Below are 23,074 nucleotides of genomic sequence, written 5' to 3' on the forward strand. Positions count from 1 at the left end.
GAATATGGGGGTGTGTGTGGACAATTCGCTTCATTCACAGTGCGACAGAACGTAACAATGCGCTGTTATGCGCAATAACAGCGTGGAACATTATTCTTGACCATGCATAAGGTTCCTGATAATTCACCAGCAACACATGCCATTAATCATTCCTGATGACACCTGATGCCTCTGCCTCAAATCATCACATTCGTGATCGTGGCATTTGTGACTTGTTGTCGTTATGTGTAAATGCAGCATTACTGCATGGTTGTGAGACTTGGATGCTAACTAGCAACCAAAGGTGACAACTGGATGTCTTTGGTACCAGGTTTCGGCAGATTATGGGTCAAACAAATGGTTACCTCGGAGAGAGAAGAATCACTTTAGAAAATAATCACTTGTATGATGAGGGAGCATCAGCTATGACAATTTAGACATGTGGTGTGTTTGTGTGATCCACCACATAGGCGCCTCAGTAATGAGAACTCCAACAACTGGACAATGCCAAGGGAACGCCCATATATCACCTGGCTATGGCAAATAGATGGTTTCGAGAGATCAATACTTTTGAGAGGTAGGGCCAGTTGTGTGCCTGGGTGATTGCCATCCAGGTGGTTCCATGGTGTGATGGATGCAGCGACACATGGCGCCAGTACATGCTTTCAGATTGGACCTATCTTGAATACTGTTGCAAAGGCTGATGTGAAAAAGGTTTGGGATTACTGTGTTCACAGGTTTTGAGCATTTTCGTAGGTTGAATATGTGACATCAATCAATCACAGTGGCATCTGTCCTTCCCTTTAAACTGGAGAGCACAGGCACACTGCACTGTAGTATCAAGGAAGCCAGGGCAAATTAAAGGATTACTGGCTTATTAAAGGATTCATTAACTCTGATCTCTTGGAGGATGAAGCCTGGGGCAACTGGATTTAGGTTTTCAAATAAATAAAGAAATAAAATTAAACTAAAACTGTAGTTTATCCATAGATTGCCGAGACACCAAACGTAATATTCAGATTATTTGCGGGAGAGAGACGCTATGCACATTTTTGCACAAGGCACAGATTTACTACAAATTGACTGAGAATTTAAATCTCCCAGCATGTTAACATAATCTACGTTAAATTAATATTCTGTGTTCTTCTCCACATCCACAACATCTCACACAGTCCATGTTCAGACAATGAAATAATTTGGAGTAAATCCATATGTCAAAGCCTTTAAAGATGTCCATCCATCCATCCATCCATCCATCCATCCATCCATCCATCCATCCATCCATCCATCCATCCATCCATCCATCCATCCATCCATCCATCCATCTTCTATATGTGCTTATTCCAATTAAGGGTCACGGAGAGCTGGAGCCTATCCCATCAGTCACAGGGTGTGAGGCAGGGTACACCCTGGACAGGATGACAATCTGTTGCAGGGCCACATATAGACATTTTAAATTGTCCGCACACACACCTACGGACAATTTAAAGTTTCCAATCCACCTAACCTGCATGTCTTTAGATGTAGGACAAAGCCGGAGCACCCGGAGGAAACCCACAAAAACACAGGGAGAACATACAAACTCCACACAGAAAGGCCACAGGTGGGAATCAAACCCATGGCCTTCTTGCTGTGAAGCAACAGTGCTAACCACTAAGCCACCATGCTGCCCCATTAAAGATGCCTAAAAATCAAATTTAAAGTAATAATTAAGACGCTAAAACAGTTTTATTTCCCTGACATGGGTTTACTGTTCCACATCACCGTCTGGGGCATAGAGGGTTTGTACCAGAAACCACAGTCGAAATGAAGAAGTGTTTGTCACCTGAGAAAAATAATCTGTTATCACTGTGATGGCACTGTGAAACACATGAATAATGGAAATACAGTACACAGTGTTACTGAGAGTGGAATCTCTGATTCCCCTCGCATTGGTCCTTTTGTTTTTGCTGCTGATAAACCGCTTATCTACACTGTGTGTTGTTTTGGCTGCTGGGGAGGATGAACAAGATAGAGGAAACCTGGGAATGTTAGTGAGATAGTCCTCCTCCAGCAAACTGTCATCTGCTCAGAGCTAATGAACACATCAAACAACTGCGGTGGAGCACAAATACAGAGTGGGGAAATGCTTTCAGTGGGGACTTTTCAGTTTCAAGCAAAATGGAGGAAGGAAGAAACTACAGCAAAAGGACAAGTTAACACTGTTTGCACTTATATATGCATTTATAATCTTAAATATATACGAGGGCTGTCCGTAAAGTATAGGTCCTTTTTATTTTTTTCAAAAACTATATGGATTTCATTCATATGTTTTTACGTCAGACATGCTTGAACCCTCGTGCGCATGCGTGAGTTTTTCCATGCCTGTCGGTGACGTCATTCGCCTGTGAGCACTCCTTGTGGGAGGAGTCGTCCAGCCCCTCGTCGGAATTCCTTTGTCTGAGAAGTTGCTGAGAGACTGGCGCTTTGTTTGATCAAATTTTTTCTAAACCTGTGAGACACATCGAAGTGGACACGGTTCGAAAAATTAAGCTGGTTTTCAGTGAAAATTTTAACAGCTGATGAGAGATTTTGAGGTGATTCTGTCGCTTTAAGGACTTTTCACGGTGCGAGACGTCGTGCAGCGCTCTCAGGCAGCGTCATCAGCCTGTTTCAAGCTTAAAACCTCCACATTTCAGGCTTTATTGATCCAGGACGTCGTGAGAGAACAGAGACGTTTCAGAAGAAGTCGGTTTCAGCATTTTATCCGGATATTCCACTGTTAAAGGAGATTTTTTTAATGAAAGACGTGCGGACGGGTCCGCGCGTCGGGACGCAGCCGACGCGGCGCGGCGGCACTTGAAAAACACCTCCGTGTTGATAACCATTTGTAAAATCCAGGCGGCTTTTGATGGCTTTCAGTGGAGTGAGTATATGAGAAATTGTTTATCAGCTGGACATGTTCCAACTTGTCCTCAAGGCTTCCAGCAGAGGTGTTTTTCCTGTGGCGGAGCGTCGCGGCGGCTGCGAGCCGACGCTGCAATCCGCCTGCACGTCTTTCATTAAAAAAATCTCCTTTAACAGTGGAATATCCGGATAAAATGCTGAAACCGACTTCTTCTGAAACTTCTCTGTTCTCTCACGACGTCCTGGATCAATAAAGCCTGAAATGTGGAGGTTTTAAGCTTGAAACAGGCTGATGACGCCGCCTGAGAGCACTGCACGACGTCTCGCACCGTGAAAAGTCCTTAAAGCGACAGAATCACCTCAAAATCTCTCATCAGCTGTTAAAATTTTCACTGAAGACCAGCTTAATTTTTCGAACCATGTCCACTTCGATGTGTCTCACAGGTTTAGAAAAAATTTTGATCAAACAAAACGCCAGTCTCTCAGCAACTTCTCAGACAAAGGAATTCCGACGAGGGGCTGGACGACTCCTCCCACAAGGAGTGCTCACAGGCGAATGACGTCACCGACAGGCGTGGAAAAACTCACGCATGCGCACGAGGGTTCAAGCATGTCTGACGTAAAAACATATGAATGAAATCCATATAGTTTTAGAAAAAAATAAAAAGGACCTATACTTTACGGACAGCCCTCGTATAGTCTATAAAAAGCAGGATTGGTCCTTTGTTAAGGATCAAAAGAAAAATCTGTATAAAAGGAATCATACAAGGTACAGCACTCAAAGTCAATATCTCCACTTGATCCAGATTGGCAACAAAAGTTCATCAACGCTTGTCTACCTGTCCACCAAATTTCACTGGGAAGGATACTTTTGAAATGTAAAAAGTTCCAGATTGCTGGTAAAGGTGTAGTGACGCTGTGATGGATTGAGCAATCCGATTAGTAATGGATTAAAATAATTTGCCTGGTGGCAAAAAGTGCCTAATCTGTCAGACTGTGTTGGATTTGGGGCTCTAATGAAGTGAGTGGACAACCACTGTATGCAGATGCACAGCACTTCTGGATGTGAACAGAAGACAAACACATAACACACGGATACAACTGACGTTTATCGGATGTCCACTGGAAAGATAACGAATAAACGCAGGACAAAACGGTAAATAATTGTGCAACCACTGAGGAAGCTCTGCGTCCCATGTCCACTCAAAGTTTTGAGCATGCACAAAAGTTTCCGACAGATTTAACAGACATCAGCTAATATACGCTGACAAGGAACGCCTTTAACAATTGAGAAAATTATTTCTACAGGACAAAAATGAACAAGAATGGACATCAAAATTTTGTATCAGTTACTCATATGTTTTCTCAATCTGTTAATGTGATTTAGACTTAAAATTGTAATAAACAGTGTGACTATTTTTCATTACTTCATCAGAGTATTGCAACTTATTACTTATTATTACTTTTGTATACTTTATGACTTGAACTGGACAATAAAGTTGAAAATGCTTAAAAATATGAATTTAGACCTCACAATGATTGCTGTCAAACATTTTAAAAAAAAAACATTTTTTTTATTCAATATAACTTGAATTAAAATCGCATGGTCACCTGCAGAGAGTGTCTGCTCCTCCCCTATGCCCCCCACTGTCCCCCTCTTTTCTGTCCCCAAGCAACAACATTCAAAATTGAGCAGTTTGTGTGGAATAAAAGTCATCTGATACCAAAGCGAATAGAGTACTTATCAGTATTCACGACAGTGTAATTATGTTCACCAAGGACATAATAAAATAATCAGTGTTTATTTATTTGTCTGTCTGTCTTTTAGCAGGATTACGTCAAAACTACTGCAAGGATTTTGACTCAATTTTCACCACAGATAGATATTAGGCCATGGAAGACTTCATTCAATTTTGGAGGTGATCAGGATCTGGATTCTGGATCAAGATTTCACTTTATATAGGCTTTTAATGATTACGTAGGAAAAAAAAAAACTACTTCATGGATACTTACCAAATGTGCACCACAGACAGATATTAGGGCATGGAAGACTCTGCTGAATTGTGGAGGTGATCCGGATCTGGATTCTGGCTCAGGATTTGTTGGGAGTGATCCGGATCAATATGCAGGTTCTGCAGCAGAAAGAAACATCATGTTGTAAAACCAAGGTCAGGAAGACACTATTTTGTTTCAGCTTGTGAATTAAATATCAGATTCCTACATCTTGATCAGTCGGACCATTCTGGATCAGTATACAATGATACATTGTGTTGTGGAATCCGGATCCAGGTCACGATGTGAATCACATATCTTTTATTTTGAGTGCTCGTCAACCCTTGGTGGGCGTTCAGAAATCTTCAGTTGTCTTGTTTGTAATACTTTTTTGTCTTTGGATCATTATTGGGGTTTATTGTCCTCATGAGCAAAATACTGAACATGCGATGGATAACCGTGGTGAATGCGGGTATTGTTGTGACTAATACAATAATTACAGAAAAGATATTCAGCTCCAGAGTGCTCTTGATCTCAGACAGGGGTGACGGTTCATCTTTCAGCAGGACAATGACCCTAATTGCTGCCAAAGGTGCATCAGCAAAGTGTTGAGCAAAGGGTGTAAATACTCATGTGATTCCATGTCTTTTTTAAATTTTCAATAAATTAGCAAAAATTAAAAAAAGAAAAAAAAGACACTATTTTTTTGTATTTTTTTATATGTTGTCATTATGGGGTGTTGTGATTATAATTTTGAGGGAAAAATGAATTTACTCCATTTTGGAATAAGGCTATAACAAAATGTGGAAAAAGTGAAGCGCTGTGAATACTTTCCAGATTGTAGGTAGTTCAGACTTAAGAAGAGGGATGTGTTCAGGTTTCTTTCATCACACACAGGGCTGCCCATGCTTCACCCCTTTATGCAATAATGAGTTCATCGCCCCTGCCACTGCCAGCATGTCGAAGCCCAGACATGGGCTTCATGTTGGCTTTTCCAGGTCTCTATAGGACACCCATGGTTGATGTCGTGCAGGCTCTGTCCAGTATATATATATAGTCTTTGGTAAAAATAGTTTATTCTAAAACACCAAAGCATATATACACCTTCAACTGCTTATCTGGGATCGGTCGTGGGAACACCAAAGCATGTGCATGGAAAATGTAATCAGTCACATCTATTCTAAAGGGTGATCTACCAGATTTAATGCCCAGTCAGAGCTGAAACACTGCTGAGTAGAGGTGGGTGGATCGATCCTAATATCGATAATATTGATACCAACGCTGGTATTGATATTGAATGATCCTCGTGTAAACAGATTGATACTCAAGCTTTTTTCTCTCCCGCATGCACTGACTGCTGCACACGCAGATTCATCAAAGTCTACTCTCTGTGTCACACAACACGGAGCAGCGCACCCTTGTATTATGGTTTGTCAGCCCTCTACCTCAGGAGATTTTGTTTTAAGTTGTGTTGAGTGTTTTTTTTTAACAAAAATGTTGATTTTTGTTGTCACGTACAATCTTTGGCGAAATTCTATCCTAGGTCTTTTGGATCCTTTGGATCTATGAAGCTTAAATATGAAAAAGTATCGGTATCAATATTGGCGATACTGGGCCTATATTTACTTGGTATCGGATCAATACCAAAATTCCCGTATCGCCCACCTCTACTGCTGGGTGCAGGAATGACACTATTCAGTTCCTTCTCCTTTAGCCACTAGAGGCCAATAATATTTCTCATAGCTATCTTTAATACATGGATAAATGGTTTAATGTTTTGTTAATACAAAACTCAGTCAATGGAACACATGCTGCCACATGGCGGAAGCCTCCTACCAGAGAGCAGTTTCAGCTAAGCCCTGACTGCATATGCGTGGAAAAGGAGGTAGCCTATGTTGAATAAGATAAATGTGTATGGAGGTCTAGTGGGATTTTTTTTAAAAACTCAAGACCGTGACAAATAGAAGATATTCACAAGCATAAGCTGTTTGACCTCCAGCTGTTTGTGCCTAATCATAATTATTTATGTGTGTAACACAGGGGCATTAGCTTAGCATGTGTGCAAGTAGCATGTGTGCATAAAGGCTGTGATTACATGATCATTTGACAACTGTTTCTATTACTAGGTCATTCGACCCTGAAATGTTTTGGAAAAAAGGAAGTGTCATTGTGTAAAACAGGACATTTATTCCGCTGGCCGGGAAGCATCTTATTCTCTGTTGTTTGGTCTTATCGTGTCAGGAAGTTGGTAGAGACGCTCCATCTGTGTAACGGACACAGTTTAGCATCTGGCACAGTGAAAGCAGCTTTAGTTGCAGTCACATATTTGGTAAATTACACAGAAAGATATACACAGTGTGAACAGGAAGCGGTTAACACTAATCGACCAGATTAAAACAACATAGCTGATGAAAGGCTAGCTTGTTCCCACTGAATGTGTCTGTGTAGGAACGCGTGGTACTGTTCACACTTTAATCACAGCATCATTTAATGGCACATTATGCTCTGACTCGTGAAATATTTTAAGTTCAACACAGTTTCAGCCTCTGACAGAAATGTACAATAGTAGAAAATGGGTATAGCACGTTTGAAAGATTTAGTTTTTAATAAGGGTGTCTACACTGATGTCCATGTCCCATGCGGTAACCTATGGCGTTAATCATAGACTAGTGGGTGTTAACGCAGAGCTTTGCCATTTGGAGGTACATTAACAACCATTGAACTACAATGTGAATTAAATAGGAATGACCAAGTGGTGGTACAGGTTGATGACTGGCACATTCATTTGTCTAGTTTACAAAATATAGGTTTCTTGGCCTGTCCTGAGGTGGGAATTTCTGGTAGGACATCCTCAGTTCGCTGTTGTGCATTGTACTGTATTTTTTTTTTTAATATTTCAATGGCTGTCAGCCCCAGACAGCTGAAGTGGGAACTATTAAAATTCACGGATTATAGATGTACAGACAGCCCTATAGAGTTGGGGTGAATAATTAATGCATGTTGGGTTGTGTTGTTTCCATGTGCTTACCCTGAGTGGTCGACGAGAAGAAAATTAAATTAGTTGGGTACTAGTTAGTCCCAGTCAGTTATTATGACAAATTGTACCAACCTATGATTTTATACATTACAGTTAAATCCGGTTCATGAGCAGGTAATTCAGTGGAATTGGAGTTGGGCTCCCAGTATGCAGACCTGGGTTTGAGTCTTGCTGAAGGTACCTTTGTGTGTGTGCATGTTTGTCCTTGGACAAGACACATCAACTGTATTGTCCCAGTCTGCTCAAGTGTAAATGCGTACCAGCCTTGGCTTCAGTGCTTGCATGGATTGGGCTCGGGCTGTGGAAACCAGTGACTTAGGGGGTTTTGTTGGCAAGGAAAGGTTTACTGACCTTAACTTTGCAGACGATGCTATGATCTTTGCAAAATCAGTGGATACCTTGATTGCAGCACTTGAGAAGTGGAGTGACGATCAGAGTGTTTGGGTTTGCTATTGTCTTGGATCCAGACTAAGATATAGGCTTTTAATGACTTCCTAGACTCAGCCGTTAGTGTATTTGTATGTGGTGAAAGTGTTGAACTTTTACTTATCTTGGCAGTGACGCTCATCTGCTCATCTAGTGATACTTGACCTTTGAGATAGAAAGATGTTTGGTGATACTGAAATCTTTGCAGGAGAGCAGCAAAGGATCAAATTTTCAGGGTGCTGGTGCTTCATGTCTTACTGTATGGTTGAAAGACTTGAATGCTAATCAGTGGTCTGAGACAATGACTGGATGTCTTTGATACTAGGTCTCTTTGGAGGATCCTTGGGTACCCCTGGAATGACTTTATGGCCATGTGATTCATTTCTCTATGCATCATCTAGTATGCAGGTACCTGAATGTTGTGGACCCCAGTGGCTGGTAGAGGCCAAGAGGTCACCCATGGGTCACCTGGCTGTGGCAAGTACATGGCTATTTTACAGTTGTGGGGATGGACTGGCTGACAACTGACAGTTGCCATCTACCCAAGACTCAAGGCAGTTCTGTGGTCTCGTGGATGTGGTGAAGCACCGCATCAGCACATGCTCCCACCCTTGATTTGCTGTCTCACAATATTGACAGAAATAAAAATGAACAAAAAAATAGTTATGCCTGAACCCACATCAAAATTTTATGGTTTATTTTTTTGGGCCATGCCTCACTTGTCCACCAAATTTCATGAAAATTGGGTCCATAGGTTTTTGAATAATTCTGTTGACAAACAAATTAATACTTAATGGTGCCAATACAAGTACCATATTGATATCTTGTACCCTAACGCAAAACTCAGTCAAAGCAATAAGATGACAATGAAGTGATGTCAACAAATCCTTTTTGGCAGTGTATGTTTGCATCTGATAGGATATGGAGGAGATCAGGTGTCAGGAGATGGAGGAAAAGGAGATGTTGGAGGAATGAGATGTTCAACTGCTTCACCTCCAGTAAATGATTTACTCGCACAATTTGACGCTCTATAACCAGATCCATTTCCTTGCCAGAAAACCTTTCACCTCTCCTCCTAACAGGGCTATGCCACAGAGCGCTGTTCCTTCCCGTTTAATCCTGAATAACAGCATGTTTTGAAGCATCATAGTAACTTCTTGATCCATCTTTGTCAGTATTGAACAAACTTGGCATACGTAGTAGTTATGGTCATCATCAGCACCAGATTTGAAATCGGAATCCAATTTTTGAACTACTGTAATTGTATTCAAAAATTTCATCCCGATTAAGAAATCATTGATAGTACATGGTAACTTCTAGGTATTTGTAGTCTTTGTAGTCTCAATGGTTCAGTCACGTTCAAACATCTTTAAATGGGGTATTCATAATAACTACAGCTTGATACTTGTTTGATCGTGCGCCATCGGGGTAAAAATTCGAAGCAGGGTCAGTGTTGTGGTTTTGGCCGGGGGGGCAACTCTTTTCTTTTATTTTCGGGCGAGTTGCCAGGTCTGCACTTTATAAGCCAGCCAGTTGCCAGGTTTGCACTTGAAAGCCAGCCTGTTAGGAGGCAAGCCAGATTAAGCCTTTTCATTTCGTTTTGGCACTTTTTTGGATCGTGGGCAATCGTAGTAGAACGGCGTCCTGTGGATTAGCCCTATAACTACCAGTGTGTCAGGTTCCAGCTTATGTGGGTCTAAATTAGGTGATTATGTACAACCCCTTCTCACCCTGTACCTTACGTTGTGACTACATCGCACAATGGGTTGGTAGTAGCAGCATGGTTCGGCGCACCCCAAATGCACTCAGTGGATGTGTGTCCAAACGTGCATGTCTTGTTTTCCTTTGCAAACAGCTGGTCTTCTCTAGGATGCTGATGGGGGTCCAGCACAATTAATTTCACTGTGGGAGTCCACGGGGGGGTTGCTGGTGTGGACTAACTGACCGCATGGTATCACACGGGTTTAGTGTTATTGTGTTCTCTAAGATTGTTGTCCCACGGGGATCCAGAAGTGAAGAGAGAGAGAGTGAGGGAGACAGATGGGGGTGGGAAGGATTTTGCAGTTGTCCATTGTTTACCCTGATGGTTTCCAGATGATGGCAGAGGGAGGCAGCCAGTCTCCTGTTCCTCTCAGCAGGCCCACAGATCTGCTGCAGCTTATCAGCTGCAGCTACAAAACCAGCCCGTGCACTCTGGGTCTGATTTCAAATGGAGGCCTCATGGGTTTGGAACGGGGCGAATGGTAATGCACATAATAAATGATTTTTGTGTCTGTTTATTTTACACTCAAACATTTCCACACATCTGGTTTCAGGCCGTGGAGACCTGTTGGAGTCTGCTTTACAAAAAGAGCGCTGCCTTCCCATCTGTTATTGTGTCTGAGTGTAAGGACTTTGAGTGCCTGTAAAACCTCTTCAACATTTTCTTTCACAGGCAGATCTGATTAAAATATCACTCTGTCTGTGCGTTTTATGGCCAAAGCACCAAATTTTGCACACACATTGTTTGATATATAGATTAAAAACATTAGATGTCGTGGCAAGCTCAGTTTTTGTATTAGTGTAATTGTGGTTTTATAATAAAAGCACCAAGTTTTGCACATATTTTGTTTGATATATTGTTAAAAAACAACTTAATTGTCCCCCTGAGGATAATAAATAGCTAAATCTAATATATTCACTACAGCCCGACCGATATGGATTTTTTTAGGCCGATGCCGATAATGATATTTGGATGAAAAAAATGCCGATAATTGATAAATCGGCTGATTTATATTATTTTTTTAAATGAATAAAATGTTCTTTTTTGAACCCTTAACAAAAAAGGTATGAGCTAAAAGCTGAAGCTTTGTCCTCATATTGATTTACTTTATCACAGAGAAGAATTTTCAGGTTCAAAAAATGCAATCAAGAATTAAACCTTTGTGAAATTAGCAAATACATATCCTTAAAAAGAGTTGTGAAATACATCTTATCTTACTACATAAACTGAGTTAATCAAACTGAGTTGAACTGAAACGGGAGAAATGTGGGGTGAATGTAATCGCAAAGTTATTACAAACAACATCCTTATAAACTTACTTACTTACTTGCTTTTGTCAGCTGATCAGTGCAGTGTGACGGCGAACTACGGGGGCCGGTGATGAACACATTTAAGCAGGGGTGTAAGCAGCTCTCAGTTGAATGGCGTCAGAGCTCCATCTACTGGACAAATGGTGCAAGGACATTTTACATTGCCAACACAAACATTATTTCAGTAACTGTTCTGTTTATGAGAAATTATCAGCGTTCTATCTGCAAAATTTTGGCCGATAGTGAGTACTTTGAAAATGGCTTATATCGGCCGATAATACCGATATATCGGTCGGGCTCTAATATTCACAATGTTCTGTCTTTATTATTATATGGCATTAAGACAAATGAAGTGTTGGTTTCTGTGTTTTCTTACACTCTGAATCTATTCCATCGACACTGATTAAAAAAGCACAAAAAAAGCCAAAAAAAAAAAAAAGGCTTAGCATGATATCCAGTAATTTTTATTCAATTTCTGTTCAATTCAGTGTATTTTATTTATGTAGTCCCAAAACACAACAAAGCTGCCTCAAGGCGCTTCTCATGAATAAGGTCTAACTTTACTTTACTTACTTACTTATTATATATTATACAATGTCTGTGCAAAATTTGGTGCTTTTATCATAAAATGCAAATTTGCTTTACATGCCTCCCGAGAACCATCACCTTATCATGGTGGAGAGGTTTGTGTGTCCCCATGAACCTGAGAGGTGTGTTGTCTGGAGCCTTCATGCTCCTAGTAGGGTCTATCATGGCAAATTGGTCTCAGGTGAGGGGCCAGACTACAAATGGTTCACAAAGACTGCATGAACCTCACTCACTCATGGACCAACAAGGCAAAGGAAATGTGGCCGGGCCTAGAGGAAGTCCGGGGTCCCCAGCTGCAGCAAGGCCTGGTTGAAGGACCCGTCAACGAACACTTGGTGTTCAGGTTTGCCAAGGAGCCAGGCCGGGCTCAGCCCTAAGAGGCAATGTGGACTTTCCATCTCCACCCTGTGGGCTCACCACCCGCAGGGGAACCCACTGGGGTCAGGTGCACTGTCCCATGAGTGGCAGTGAAAGTTGAGGGCCTCACCGGACCAGACCCGGGCAGCAGAAGCTAGCTCTGGGGGTGTGGAATTTCACCTTGCTGTGGGGGAAGGAGCCAGAGCTTATATGGGAGGTGGAACACTATCCGTTAGATCTGGTGGGCCTCACCTCCACCCACAGCCTTGGCTCTGGAACCACTTTCCTTGATAGGGGTTGGACACTATTCTTCGCTGGAGTTGCCCCGGGTGTGAGGCACTGGGTGAGTGTGGTGGTGCTCATGAGCCCCGGCTGAGTGCCGCTGTGTTGGGAGTTTACCCTAGTAGATGAGAGGGTCGCCTCCCTGTGCCTTCAGGTTGTGTGTGTGTGTGTGGGGGTGGGCTCTGACTTTTGTTTACTGCATGGGGCTTCAGTAGGGGAATCCAATGTTCTGCTGGGAGACTTCAACACATATGAGGGTAATGACAGAGACACCTGGAGAGGCATGACTGGGAGGAACAGCCTCCGTGATCTAAACATAAGGGTGCTCATAAATGTACATGGTACCAGAGCACCCTAGGCCGAAGGTTGATGATCGATTTTGTGGTTGTATCACCTGATCTGGCTGTGGAATAACCGACCAGCTCTTCACTCTTACAAGGATCCTGCCCATCCAGTCTACATGTGTGTTGTGGATTTGGAGAAGGCGTATGATCGGATTCCCCTGGAAATACTGTGAGAGGTGCTATGGGAGTATGGAGTTCTGGGATCCCTTCTTAGAGGCATCCAACCTCTGTACTCACAAAGTGAGAGCTGTGTTTTGGTCCTTGGTCATAAGTCAGCCTCGTTTCCGGTGGAGGTTGGCCTCTGCCAGGGCTGCACCTTGCCACCAGTCCTGTTTGTGATTTTCATGGACAGGATATGCAGGGGTAGTAAATGGGAGGAGGGTCTTCAGTTTGGTGGGCTCAGAGTCTCATCGCTGCTTTTTGCAGATGCTGTGGTCCTGTTGGCTTCATTAACCTGTGACCTAGAACACTCACTGGGTCAGTTTGTAGCCAAGTGTGGAGCGGCTGGGATGAGGATCAACACATTTAAATCTGAGGCCATGGTTCTCAGCAGGAAACCGAGGGATTGCCTACTCCGGGTAGGGAATGAGGTCCTGCCCCAAGTGAAGGAGTTTAAGTACCTCGGGGTCTTGTTCACGAGTGAGTGGACAGTGGAGTGTGAGATTGGCCAGAGAATCAGTGCAGCAAAGCTCTTGATCTACTGGTTAATCTTCATTCCTACTCTCACCTATGGTCATGAGCGAAAGAAGTAGGTCATGAGTACAAGCGGTTGAATTGGGCTTCCTCAAGAAGGTGGCTGGGTCTCCCTCAGAGATAAGGTGAGAAGCTCGGTCATCCGTGAGGAGCTCGGAGCTCCGTGAGGATCTAGAGCCGCCGCTCCTTCGCATTGAGTGGAGTCAGCTGAAGTGGTTCAGGCATCTGTTAAGGATGTCCCCTGGACACCTCCCTAGGGAGATGTTCCAGGCACGTCCAGCTGTGAGGAGACCCCAGGGAAGACCCAGGACTAGGTGGAGAGATTATATCTCCACACTGGCCTGGGAACGCCTCGGGATCCACCAGTCAGAGGTGTTGAATGTGTCCCAGGAAAGGGAAGATTGGGGTCCTCTACTGGAGCTGTTGCCTCCACAACCTGATCTTGGAGATGGTCAGACGTTTACATACACTCATCATAGACATGAATGTCATGGTAACTTTGGGCTTTTAATGATGTCTTTGAACTGTTCTTTTGCCAGGGTGGAATAATTGTACAGCGTACACTGTTAATGACTAAAAAACAAGGATTAGGTGTATAAGTTTGAATTGATCTTGGATGGTCTCCAATCTAATTTTGAGATTTTGTGGTGAAGTGATCCTGAGGTCAGTGAAGTGATGACTGAATTTAAATGCATACTCAAGTCTTTTACCTTTTCGTTAACTCTGCAAGATAGATTTTGCTGTCATCACTTTCTAGGTTGTTCAAGAACCAGGTTTAAAGTATCACAGAAATAGCTGTACATAGTCTCTTTGGACTGAAAATTCTAATTTATTCTCAGCCCACTTTATGATATCACAAAGATTTGATAGGGATGAAAGTCAGAATTGGGACTGGCACTTGGCACAGAAAATAGTTCCAATGGATGCAGACACATTCTAGTTTATGGTCTATGTTTTGACTATCAGTTTATGAGCTGAGAAGCGCCACCCCGTTGCTGGGAGCATTTGAATGCTTGCTGGCTTTTATTACCTGCCGTAAAATAGAAGGGGAAGGCGGTTATGTTATGTGTCGACGCGGGTTGAGGAGCGGACCTGCGTCAGACGGAACCCAGCGCTACAAATAACCAGAAAAGCGGTTCCAAAAACAATATATTTATTTCACCCGCTGGTGCATAAAAAGTGTAAAAACAGAAATAGCGTCCTTCTGGTGGAGTGAAGGCTGGCACGCTCTCCAGCGCCCAAAAGGATCGAAGCCCGGCGCTCCTGGACCCACTACCACCGCCAAACACCCCCCAGGTGGACACGACAAACCGACTCTCTGCGAAGCATAGAAGAGGTGAGGTAAGTCAGCAGTTACAACTAATATCCTTCAAAAGACACACACTATCAGCAACACATGCAGGTCTGAATTTTAAGCTTTATGCAAATGAGCAGCTTCTCACAACAGGTGGAGGACCACTTGTCCGCATGCCACAGCAGTGATAAGCAAGCTGCACAATCCTCATCACAATTCAAGTATACTGCGTAACAAAATACCAAGTTACTATCAACAATTAGTCAAACACTTAATCACCTTTGATGTGTGCTGACAGCATGTGTCCCTCACCCTTCCTTGCTTCACGGGCTCGATGTGTCAAACCCAGGCGCGGTCCTCAGCGTCTCACAAACGAACATCACAAGGTCGAGTTCCCGGCAGTTCTGCTTGAATCACACATGACTTAAATGCAGAACGCCATCCAATTATCTGCTTCAGCTGAAGGTCTTTAAGGTTGCATGTGAGCACCAGTCACAGGTGCTGCACATGATGTTGATGAGGGTGAAGGATTCTTCAGCCAGCACCTTCTCCACAGACAAATCAGTTCTCATGCCACCTGGAGAGCAAAGAAAAGAAAAGAACACCAAAATATCCAGCCACACCCCCAACACACAACAGGTTATGCCTTTACCCCATCTGTCTGTGTATATGATCATTCAAAAAGTATGACAGAATGTATAGACGAAAAATGGTCCCATTGGATTATGTTCATAATTTTTTGTGATCTGGAAATAAAAAGGTTGCTTTTAGTCTTCTCAGCGTGTGGTAGGATCTCATTTCATCATCAAAGAGTTTCCTTTTCTTTTTTATTTTTCCAGTGATAGTTTGCTCTGATCTATTCTCTGATATTCTTGTCTTATGACATCATTACAAAAGTTACTTTTTTATTGAGCTAGGGTTACTTTGAGTCTTTCTTAAATTGTATGCCTTATGACAACAAATAGAAATACAATCAACACAATTCTAACTTCAGGGTCATGTGGGGCTGGAGCCTATCTCAGCGGTCATTTGGTGTCTGACAGCTGTGAATGTCATGCCGTCTTGCCGCAAGAGGTCAGTTTCAGCAGAGTTCTGGTGTCAGGAGCTCAGCACTCACAGTGTAAACACATCTTGTGAAGTACAGACAATAAGACAACATCGGGGCACAGCAGAAGTCCATCACAGGTGCTACACCTCCTCTAGAAAATGCTCTCAACTTGGGAGAATGTATCATCATCATAATTGCCTGTGAACTTGCTAAATTAAAGGAATCCACATCCTCGCTTTGCCATTGTTTACATTCGCAGTGAGACGGCAGAACTCTGCTGGCACCACGGTGCATTCTGGGAAGCGCAGGGGCCCGCCAGGGGGATTATGGGAAATGCTGAAGTACCGAACTGGGCGAAAGGGAGGGGACACACTGAACAGGCAGCCAGCCTATCGCAGAGCTATCGTACCATCAACCAACTAACATCAGCAGTCAAGTGGAAGATGTAGAATTTCTCCCACTAATAGTGACACAAACAGCTGTTTTCACCATGTTGGTCTCTAATCCATGAAACCTTGCTGACTGATTTGAAGTTTTTACCTACAAGGTATAAAGACAAACGTTTGAATTTAAAAGTAGAACTTTCAGAGGACTATCTGTTTGACATCTTGGACTCTGGTACTGATGCTCTTAAGGCAGGTAAATGCCCTTTTTATCCCTTTTATCAATCAATCAATCAATTTTTTTATATAGCGCCAAATCACAACAAACAGTTGCCCCAAGGCGCTTTATATTGTAAGGCAAGGCCATACAATAATTATGTAAAACCCCAACGGTCAAAACGACCCCCTGTGAGCAAGCACTTGGCTACAGTGGGAAGGAAAAACTCCCTTTTAACAGGAAGAAACCTCCAGCAGAACCAGGCTCAGGGAGGGGCAGTCTTCTGCTGGGACTGGTTGGGGCTGAGAGAGAGAACCAGGAAAAAGACATGCTGTGGAGGGGAGCAGAGATCGATCACTAATGATTAAATGCAGAGTGGTGCATACAGAGCAAAAAGAGAAAGAAACAGTGCATCATGGGATGGGAACTTTTATAGTTTAGCACAAACTTTCCACAGCATGTTTGTCCACTCTCAGCTGTCAGAGGTCCAGCTTTGACGTGGACCAGTGGAAACTCCGGAGTGTACCGTGCCCTTTGCTGCCCTGTAAAGCTCCAGAAGTTGACTTTGCTTTGCCATTTCCTCCCTCAGGAAGACGACACCGTGTGTTCTCCCTGTGAATGCTCTTTGGAACAAGGCCTTTGACCTCCTGCGGTGCTTTATGATGCAAGCGCAGGCTTCAAAATATGTTCCTGCTGGGATATAACTGGTCTATAATTATGCTTTCATCATCAGGCATCTTGAACTCAACATGCTACCATGTTCTTGTTGTAAATCAAACACACTTTAATGGGAAGTCTTATGTGGTGCAGATTTTGGTTTGTGATTTGCCCGACTTTTCGGCTGAGGTGCACTTTTTTAAACCAGGCTTGTCAGGATGGTTTCTGTGTGATGGCTTTTGGATTCTGTCATATTCTACAAGTGCTGAGTTCATCTGGGTTTTATTTCCTCCCCACTAAGATCTTTGTGTCCTGATTGGTGCGTCGAGACCAGCTGGGAGAGATGACTGAGAGCCAGAGGTATTTGTCCTGTAGCACAAAAGGCTCTCCCATTGGTTCCCCCCACAGGCCGGGGCCCCCTTTGTGGTCCCTCGGGAACACAGCTGGAGGGAGGGAATTCTCTCCTAATGGGAAAACTTAGACTCCCTTTCTGACTTGTAAATAATTTAAGTTGTATTCTAAGAAAAAGACACAACTCCCCCATAAAAGCTCAGAGTTTGGAGTCTGGACTACTTCCACTCGACGGTCTTGACTATCAGCGAGGCGGCGATCACTTCTTGTTCTGTCCTGGACATGTATGATCTGGCTGCCATCCAAAGAAACCAAATACATCAGTCTCCTCCAGTAAGAGGTGATGAGAGGCAAAATCCAAAGTGAAGTCTCAGTTTCAAGCATTCATGTAACGTCGTATTACCACAACTGATTACCTCGTCAAATCAGCAGTTACATTCTCATGTAATTATGTATACATAAAAATACAAACAGAAAAAGTTGGGATGGATGGAAAAAGCAAATAAATTAAAAAAGAAGAAAAACAGTGATTCTTACATTTACATTGACTTTTGGTTCATACAGATGTTATGAACCCAAGATATTTCATATTTTATATGGTACAAGTTCATTTGTTAATAATATACTGTACATCCATTCCTGCATTTAATCCTCAAGCCACCGAGTGGGATCATTTATGACCCAGGCGTGTGTGTTTGTGCACCATTCCCCCTGCATGTGCTCATAAAATTTTGCAAGGATCGGCTGATCCGTGTGTCAGCTATAATCCAAACTTGTGCGGGGCCACTTATTTTCGACATTATAGCTTCAGATGGTATTGTAATTTGCCAACTCTAATCATTATATTTTACTGTTTAGTGTGGAAGCCTGGAGAACAGACCTAGAATAGCAAGATTTACAGCTGCACAAGCACTGAGACTGATTCTTGATGCCGAGAGTGAGGATGAAAATAGCTCCATTGATGGAGATGAGTCAGTAACAGACAGTGAAGATCGTACCTCTGAGGTGTCAGACCAGCCTGAGATAGAATCATTATGGAATATTGTGATGCTATAAATACCCTCCACGTCATAACACAAGGAAATAAAATACAAAGAAATAAAGGTAACGTGAATTGTACATGACGAACAGGCAAGGTAGTCAGTGTGAGCGTTTTGCCTACTTTTTGGTGAAATAAATATCAAATTCCATACCTTACTACTTTAGATGATGGACAACTATATTAGAGAATGTAGTAAATATGAAGAACCCTAAAACAATCATTTGCCAAAGGAACTGACAAAACCCCATCATACTATGACAGACTCTGACTTTTGACTTATTGCTGATACCAGTCTGGATGGTCCTTTTTACACTGCACCTCAGCAAAGTGGCAAGCAAGCTGTTGGTGTGTGTGTGTGTGTGTGTGTGTTTGTCCAAATGTCACTGGACACAATCAAAAACAGGTGGACGTTTTTCCTTCAAATTTGGTGAAAATATTACTTGATTTTGAAATATTTTGGTCAAAGTTCAAAGGCCAAGATCAAGGAAAACATGGTCTGAAAAACACTTTTTATTGTACATCTTAACAACCAAGAAGCCTAGATGGACAATCCAAAGCATATATTGATCGGCAAAATATTAGTGATTGATTAATGAGAATCACTTTATACCAAACATGGAGTGAGGCCGAAGGCTACGTGCAAATCTTTGTTGTTGTTGTTTCCGTGACTGAATCAATTCTTCCTCCACGCTATTTTAGATCACATGATGGGACCTTTAGTTCTAGGGGTCCTCATGGCAGATGAGGCGAATACCAATCTGTCGGGGAAGCAAACCAGAAGTGTCATTGCCGCGGCTGGGTCCTCATAACGGATGAGGCAGATGGCACATGTGACCATTCAAAATGGTAGCGCCCTTATTCAAAATGGCAGCACCGTTTGGTTCTTAGGGGTCCTCATGATGAGGTGGATGGCCTAGGGAGACTTTTTTTTTTGATCATCACAAGAATATCTCGTTTGGCCTTCAGCCTCACTCGATCATTTTGTTTCTCTGAATCAAATTGATTTGAGTTTTATTGCGATTGCCGGTGCCCCCGCCCATTTCAATAAATATTTTGTTGAAATTCACATCCTGAGCAGTCTTCAAAATTTACATCAACCTACATCAATGTTGGGTCCAAGGCTTTTCCTAAATTATATTAGTGAAGTCCCTCAGAAGACATAAGATGAAGTCTTATAGTTAAAAACACCATCTTGACGTGTAGATTTACTTGTACATTTACATTGTGGGGTGCAGGGCGCGATCAGCACTCTAATCCCTTTCAACGTCTTTGGTCCAGAGCATACTGAATCCGTATCTTTCAAAAAAAGATTTTATTGTGCTGTTTCATCAGACCGCAATACATGCTTCCACTGTGTGATGCATCATTTAGAGATATGATGCACTGTAGAGGGAGAAATATGCAAATCCCTTCCAATCTTTCTTTCTTTGTTTTTAAGCATTTTAATAATTTTTCCACGCATCCGTTGACAAACTGAAGATCCTCTTTGCTCCTAAAAGACTCAGCCTTTTGTTTATGCTGCTTTTGTACCAAATTGTGATTACAATCACCTGTTGACATCACCTGCTGTTTGCAACAGAAGTCAAGGTAAATATAAGAATCACGTGGGGGTTTTCCAGTTTGTATTTTCTGTACCGTCCCAACTTTTTCTGATTTGGGGGCGTAAATCTGCTTTGTGACTGAGATCTTGTATCAATATGTAGTCTTTACAAGAATTTTATTTAAAATTGGCAGGTATTTGGAAGATTGGCAAAATGTTTTGAAGACCAGGAAGAAGTTCAGTTGGTGTAAAGGTTTGAGAACGAACCACTATGTGAGATCCTGCATCAATGGCCCGTCAGACTCTCCACACACTCTGATCTGTTCTTCATCTTGTTGTTGTGCACTTTGAGTTATAGTGGGTTGTCTCAGCTGAAACGTTGCTGTTTATAAATTACTGCTTGTCTATTAATGTCACCAGTGTGCTTGGTCTAGATCAGAGGTCTTCAATGCTGTTCCTGGAGATCACCTCCTCTGCATGTTTTCCATGTTGCAGCCATAGCTGATTTGTCAACGCTGGTATTTCCAAGGTTTTCATTGGCTGGGCCACCTGACTTCGTTAATTAGACATGAGTGGAGCAGTGGGAATTGGAAAACATGCAGGTTAGATGATCTCCAAGAGCAGAGTTGATGACCTCTGATCTTACTTGTCTGAAGCACTTTGAGGTTACTGATGATTTTGGGGCTAAAAATAAATGGAATTGAATTACAGACAAAAACAGTCCATTAAGTGCCTACGGTCAAAAGTTGATGTCAGTAAATTATCCAAACAACTTCTAAACCCAAGCTGTCAAGTACATGCAATAATCTTGAGGATGTTGATGTTAATGACTGAGTGAAATTTCTTTTTCAGGCTCGACCCAAAGGTGAAGGCCTGACCCCATATCAGGGAAAGAAAAGATGTTTTGGTGAATACAAATGTCCAAAATGCAAGAGAAAATGGATGAGCGGCAACTCTTGGGCCAACATGGGACAAGAATGTATTAAGTGCCATATCAACGTTTACCCTCACAAACAGGTAACTTTTCTAATCCCTGATGTTTCATTCTGGTTCACCAACCTAAATTAGAACAGTGACCAACTGTGTTCCAAAACCAGTTTGGTTCTGGTGGAAATGTTCTGATTTAGAGGTACGATGGGCTGTGTTTGCTTGTGTCCAGTTGAAGAAAAGTGTTTAATCAATCATATCCAGAACTTATAACTTTCAGATCAAAGACTGATTAGTATTGAACTTAACATTACAGTGCATTTGGAAAGTATTCACAGTACTTTCCCCACATTTTTTTATGTTACAGCCTTATTCCAAAAGGATGAAATTCATTCATGTGAAAAACATTTTTTAAGATTTTTGGAAATTTATTAAAACAAGCAAACAAACAAACAAACAAAAAAATCCTAAGAAATCACATCTACATACTGTAAGTATTCACAGCCTTCGTCATGAAGCTCAAAATTGAGCTCAGGTGCATCCTGTTTCCAGTGATCATCCTTGAGACGTTTCTCCAGCTCAATTGGAGTCCACCTGTGGTAAATTTGGTTGATTGGACATGTTTGGAAAGGCACATACCTGTCTACATATAAGGTCCCACAGTTGTCTGTAGACCTCTGAGACAGGATTGTCTCGAAGCACAAATCTGGGGAAGGGTACAGAAACATTTCTGCTACTTTGAAGGTCCCAATGAGCACAGTGGCCTTCATTATCCATAAATGGAAGAAGTTTGGATCCACCAGGACTCTTCCTCGAGTTGGCCACCCGTCTAAACTGAGTGATTGGGGGAGAAGGGCCTTAGTCAGGGAGGTGACCAAGAACCCAATGGCCACTCTGTCAGAGCTCCAAGCATTCCTCTGTGGAGAGAGGAGAACCTTCCAGAAGGACAACCATCTCTGCAGCAATCCACCAATCAGGCCTGTATGGTAGAGTGGCCAGACGGAAGCCACTCCTTAGTAAAAGGCACATGGTTTGCCAAAAGGCACCTGAAGGACTCTCAGACTATGAGAAACAAAATTCTTTGGCCTGATGAGACAAAGATTGAACTTTTTGGTGTGAATGCCAGGCGTCATGTTTGGAGAAAACAGACACCATCCCTACAGTGAAGCATGGTGGTGGCAGCATCATGCTGTGGGGATGTTTTTCAGCAGCAGGAACTGAGAGACTAGTCAGGATTGAGGGAAAGATGAATGCAGCAATGTACAGAGACATCCTGGATGAAGACCTGCTCCAGAGTGCTCTTGATCTCAGACTGGGGCGACGGTTTATCTTTCAGCAGGACAATGACCCTAAACACACAGCCAAGATATCAAAGGAGTGGCTTCAGGACAACTCTGTGAATGTCCTTGAGTGGCCCAGCCAGAGCCCAGACCTGAATCTGATTGAACATCTCTGGAAAGATCTGAAAATGGCTGTGCACCGACGCTCCCCATCCAACCTGATGGAGCTTGAAAAGTGCTGCAAAGAGGAATGGACAAAACTGCCCAAAGATAGGTGCACCAAGCTTGTGGCATCATATTCAAGAAGACTTGAGGCTGTAATTGCTGCCAAAGGTGCATCAACAAAGTATTGAGCAAAGGGTGTGAATACTTATGTACACGTGATTTCTTAGTGTTTTATTTTTAATAAATTTGCAAAATTTCAAAAAAATATCTTTCATATTGTCATTATGGGGTGTTGGGGGTAGAAATTTGAGGGAAGAAAATTAATTTACTCCATTTTGGACAAAATCTGGAAAAAGTGAAGAGCTGTGAATACTTTCTGGATGCACCGTACGTTTCCTGCTTCTAAGCAGGTGGTGCCCCATTTGAGGTATTTAATTAAATTTAAAATTTAATCCAAATTTTGTTTTAACTTATATCCGCTACACTGGTTGCAGTGTTGAGAAATACTGGTTTC

The 23,074-nt window shown here is 42.5% G+C and overlaps 1 protein-coding gene across 1 annotated transcript in view; it reads left to right on the forward strand.

Moving 5' to 3' along the window:
- Positions 1–23,074, forward strand: part of LOC117531056 (zinc finger CCHC domain-containing protein 24-like) — a 45,982-nt gene that overhangs the window by 15,808 nt on the left and 7,100 nt on the right. The window contains exon 3 of the mRNA XM_034194072.1: positions 21,041–21,205. Within this exon, the coding sequence (XP_034049963.1) occupies positions 21,041–21,205 (165 nt within the window). The remainder of the gene's footprint in view (positions 1–21,040; positions 21,206–23,074) is intronic.

The sequence above is a fragment of the Thalassophryne amazonica genome, chromosome 18 (assembly GCF_902500255.1).
Source record: "Thalassophryne amazonica chromosome 18, fThaAma1.1, whole genome shotgun sequence".
In the NCBI taxonomy this organism is placed as follows: Eukaryota; Metazoa; Chordata; class Actinopteri; order Batrachoidiformes; family Batrachoididae; genus Thalassophryne; species Thalassophryne amazonica.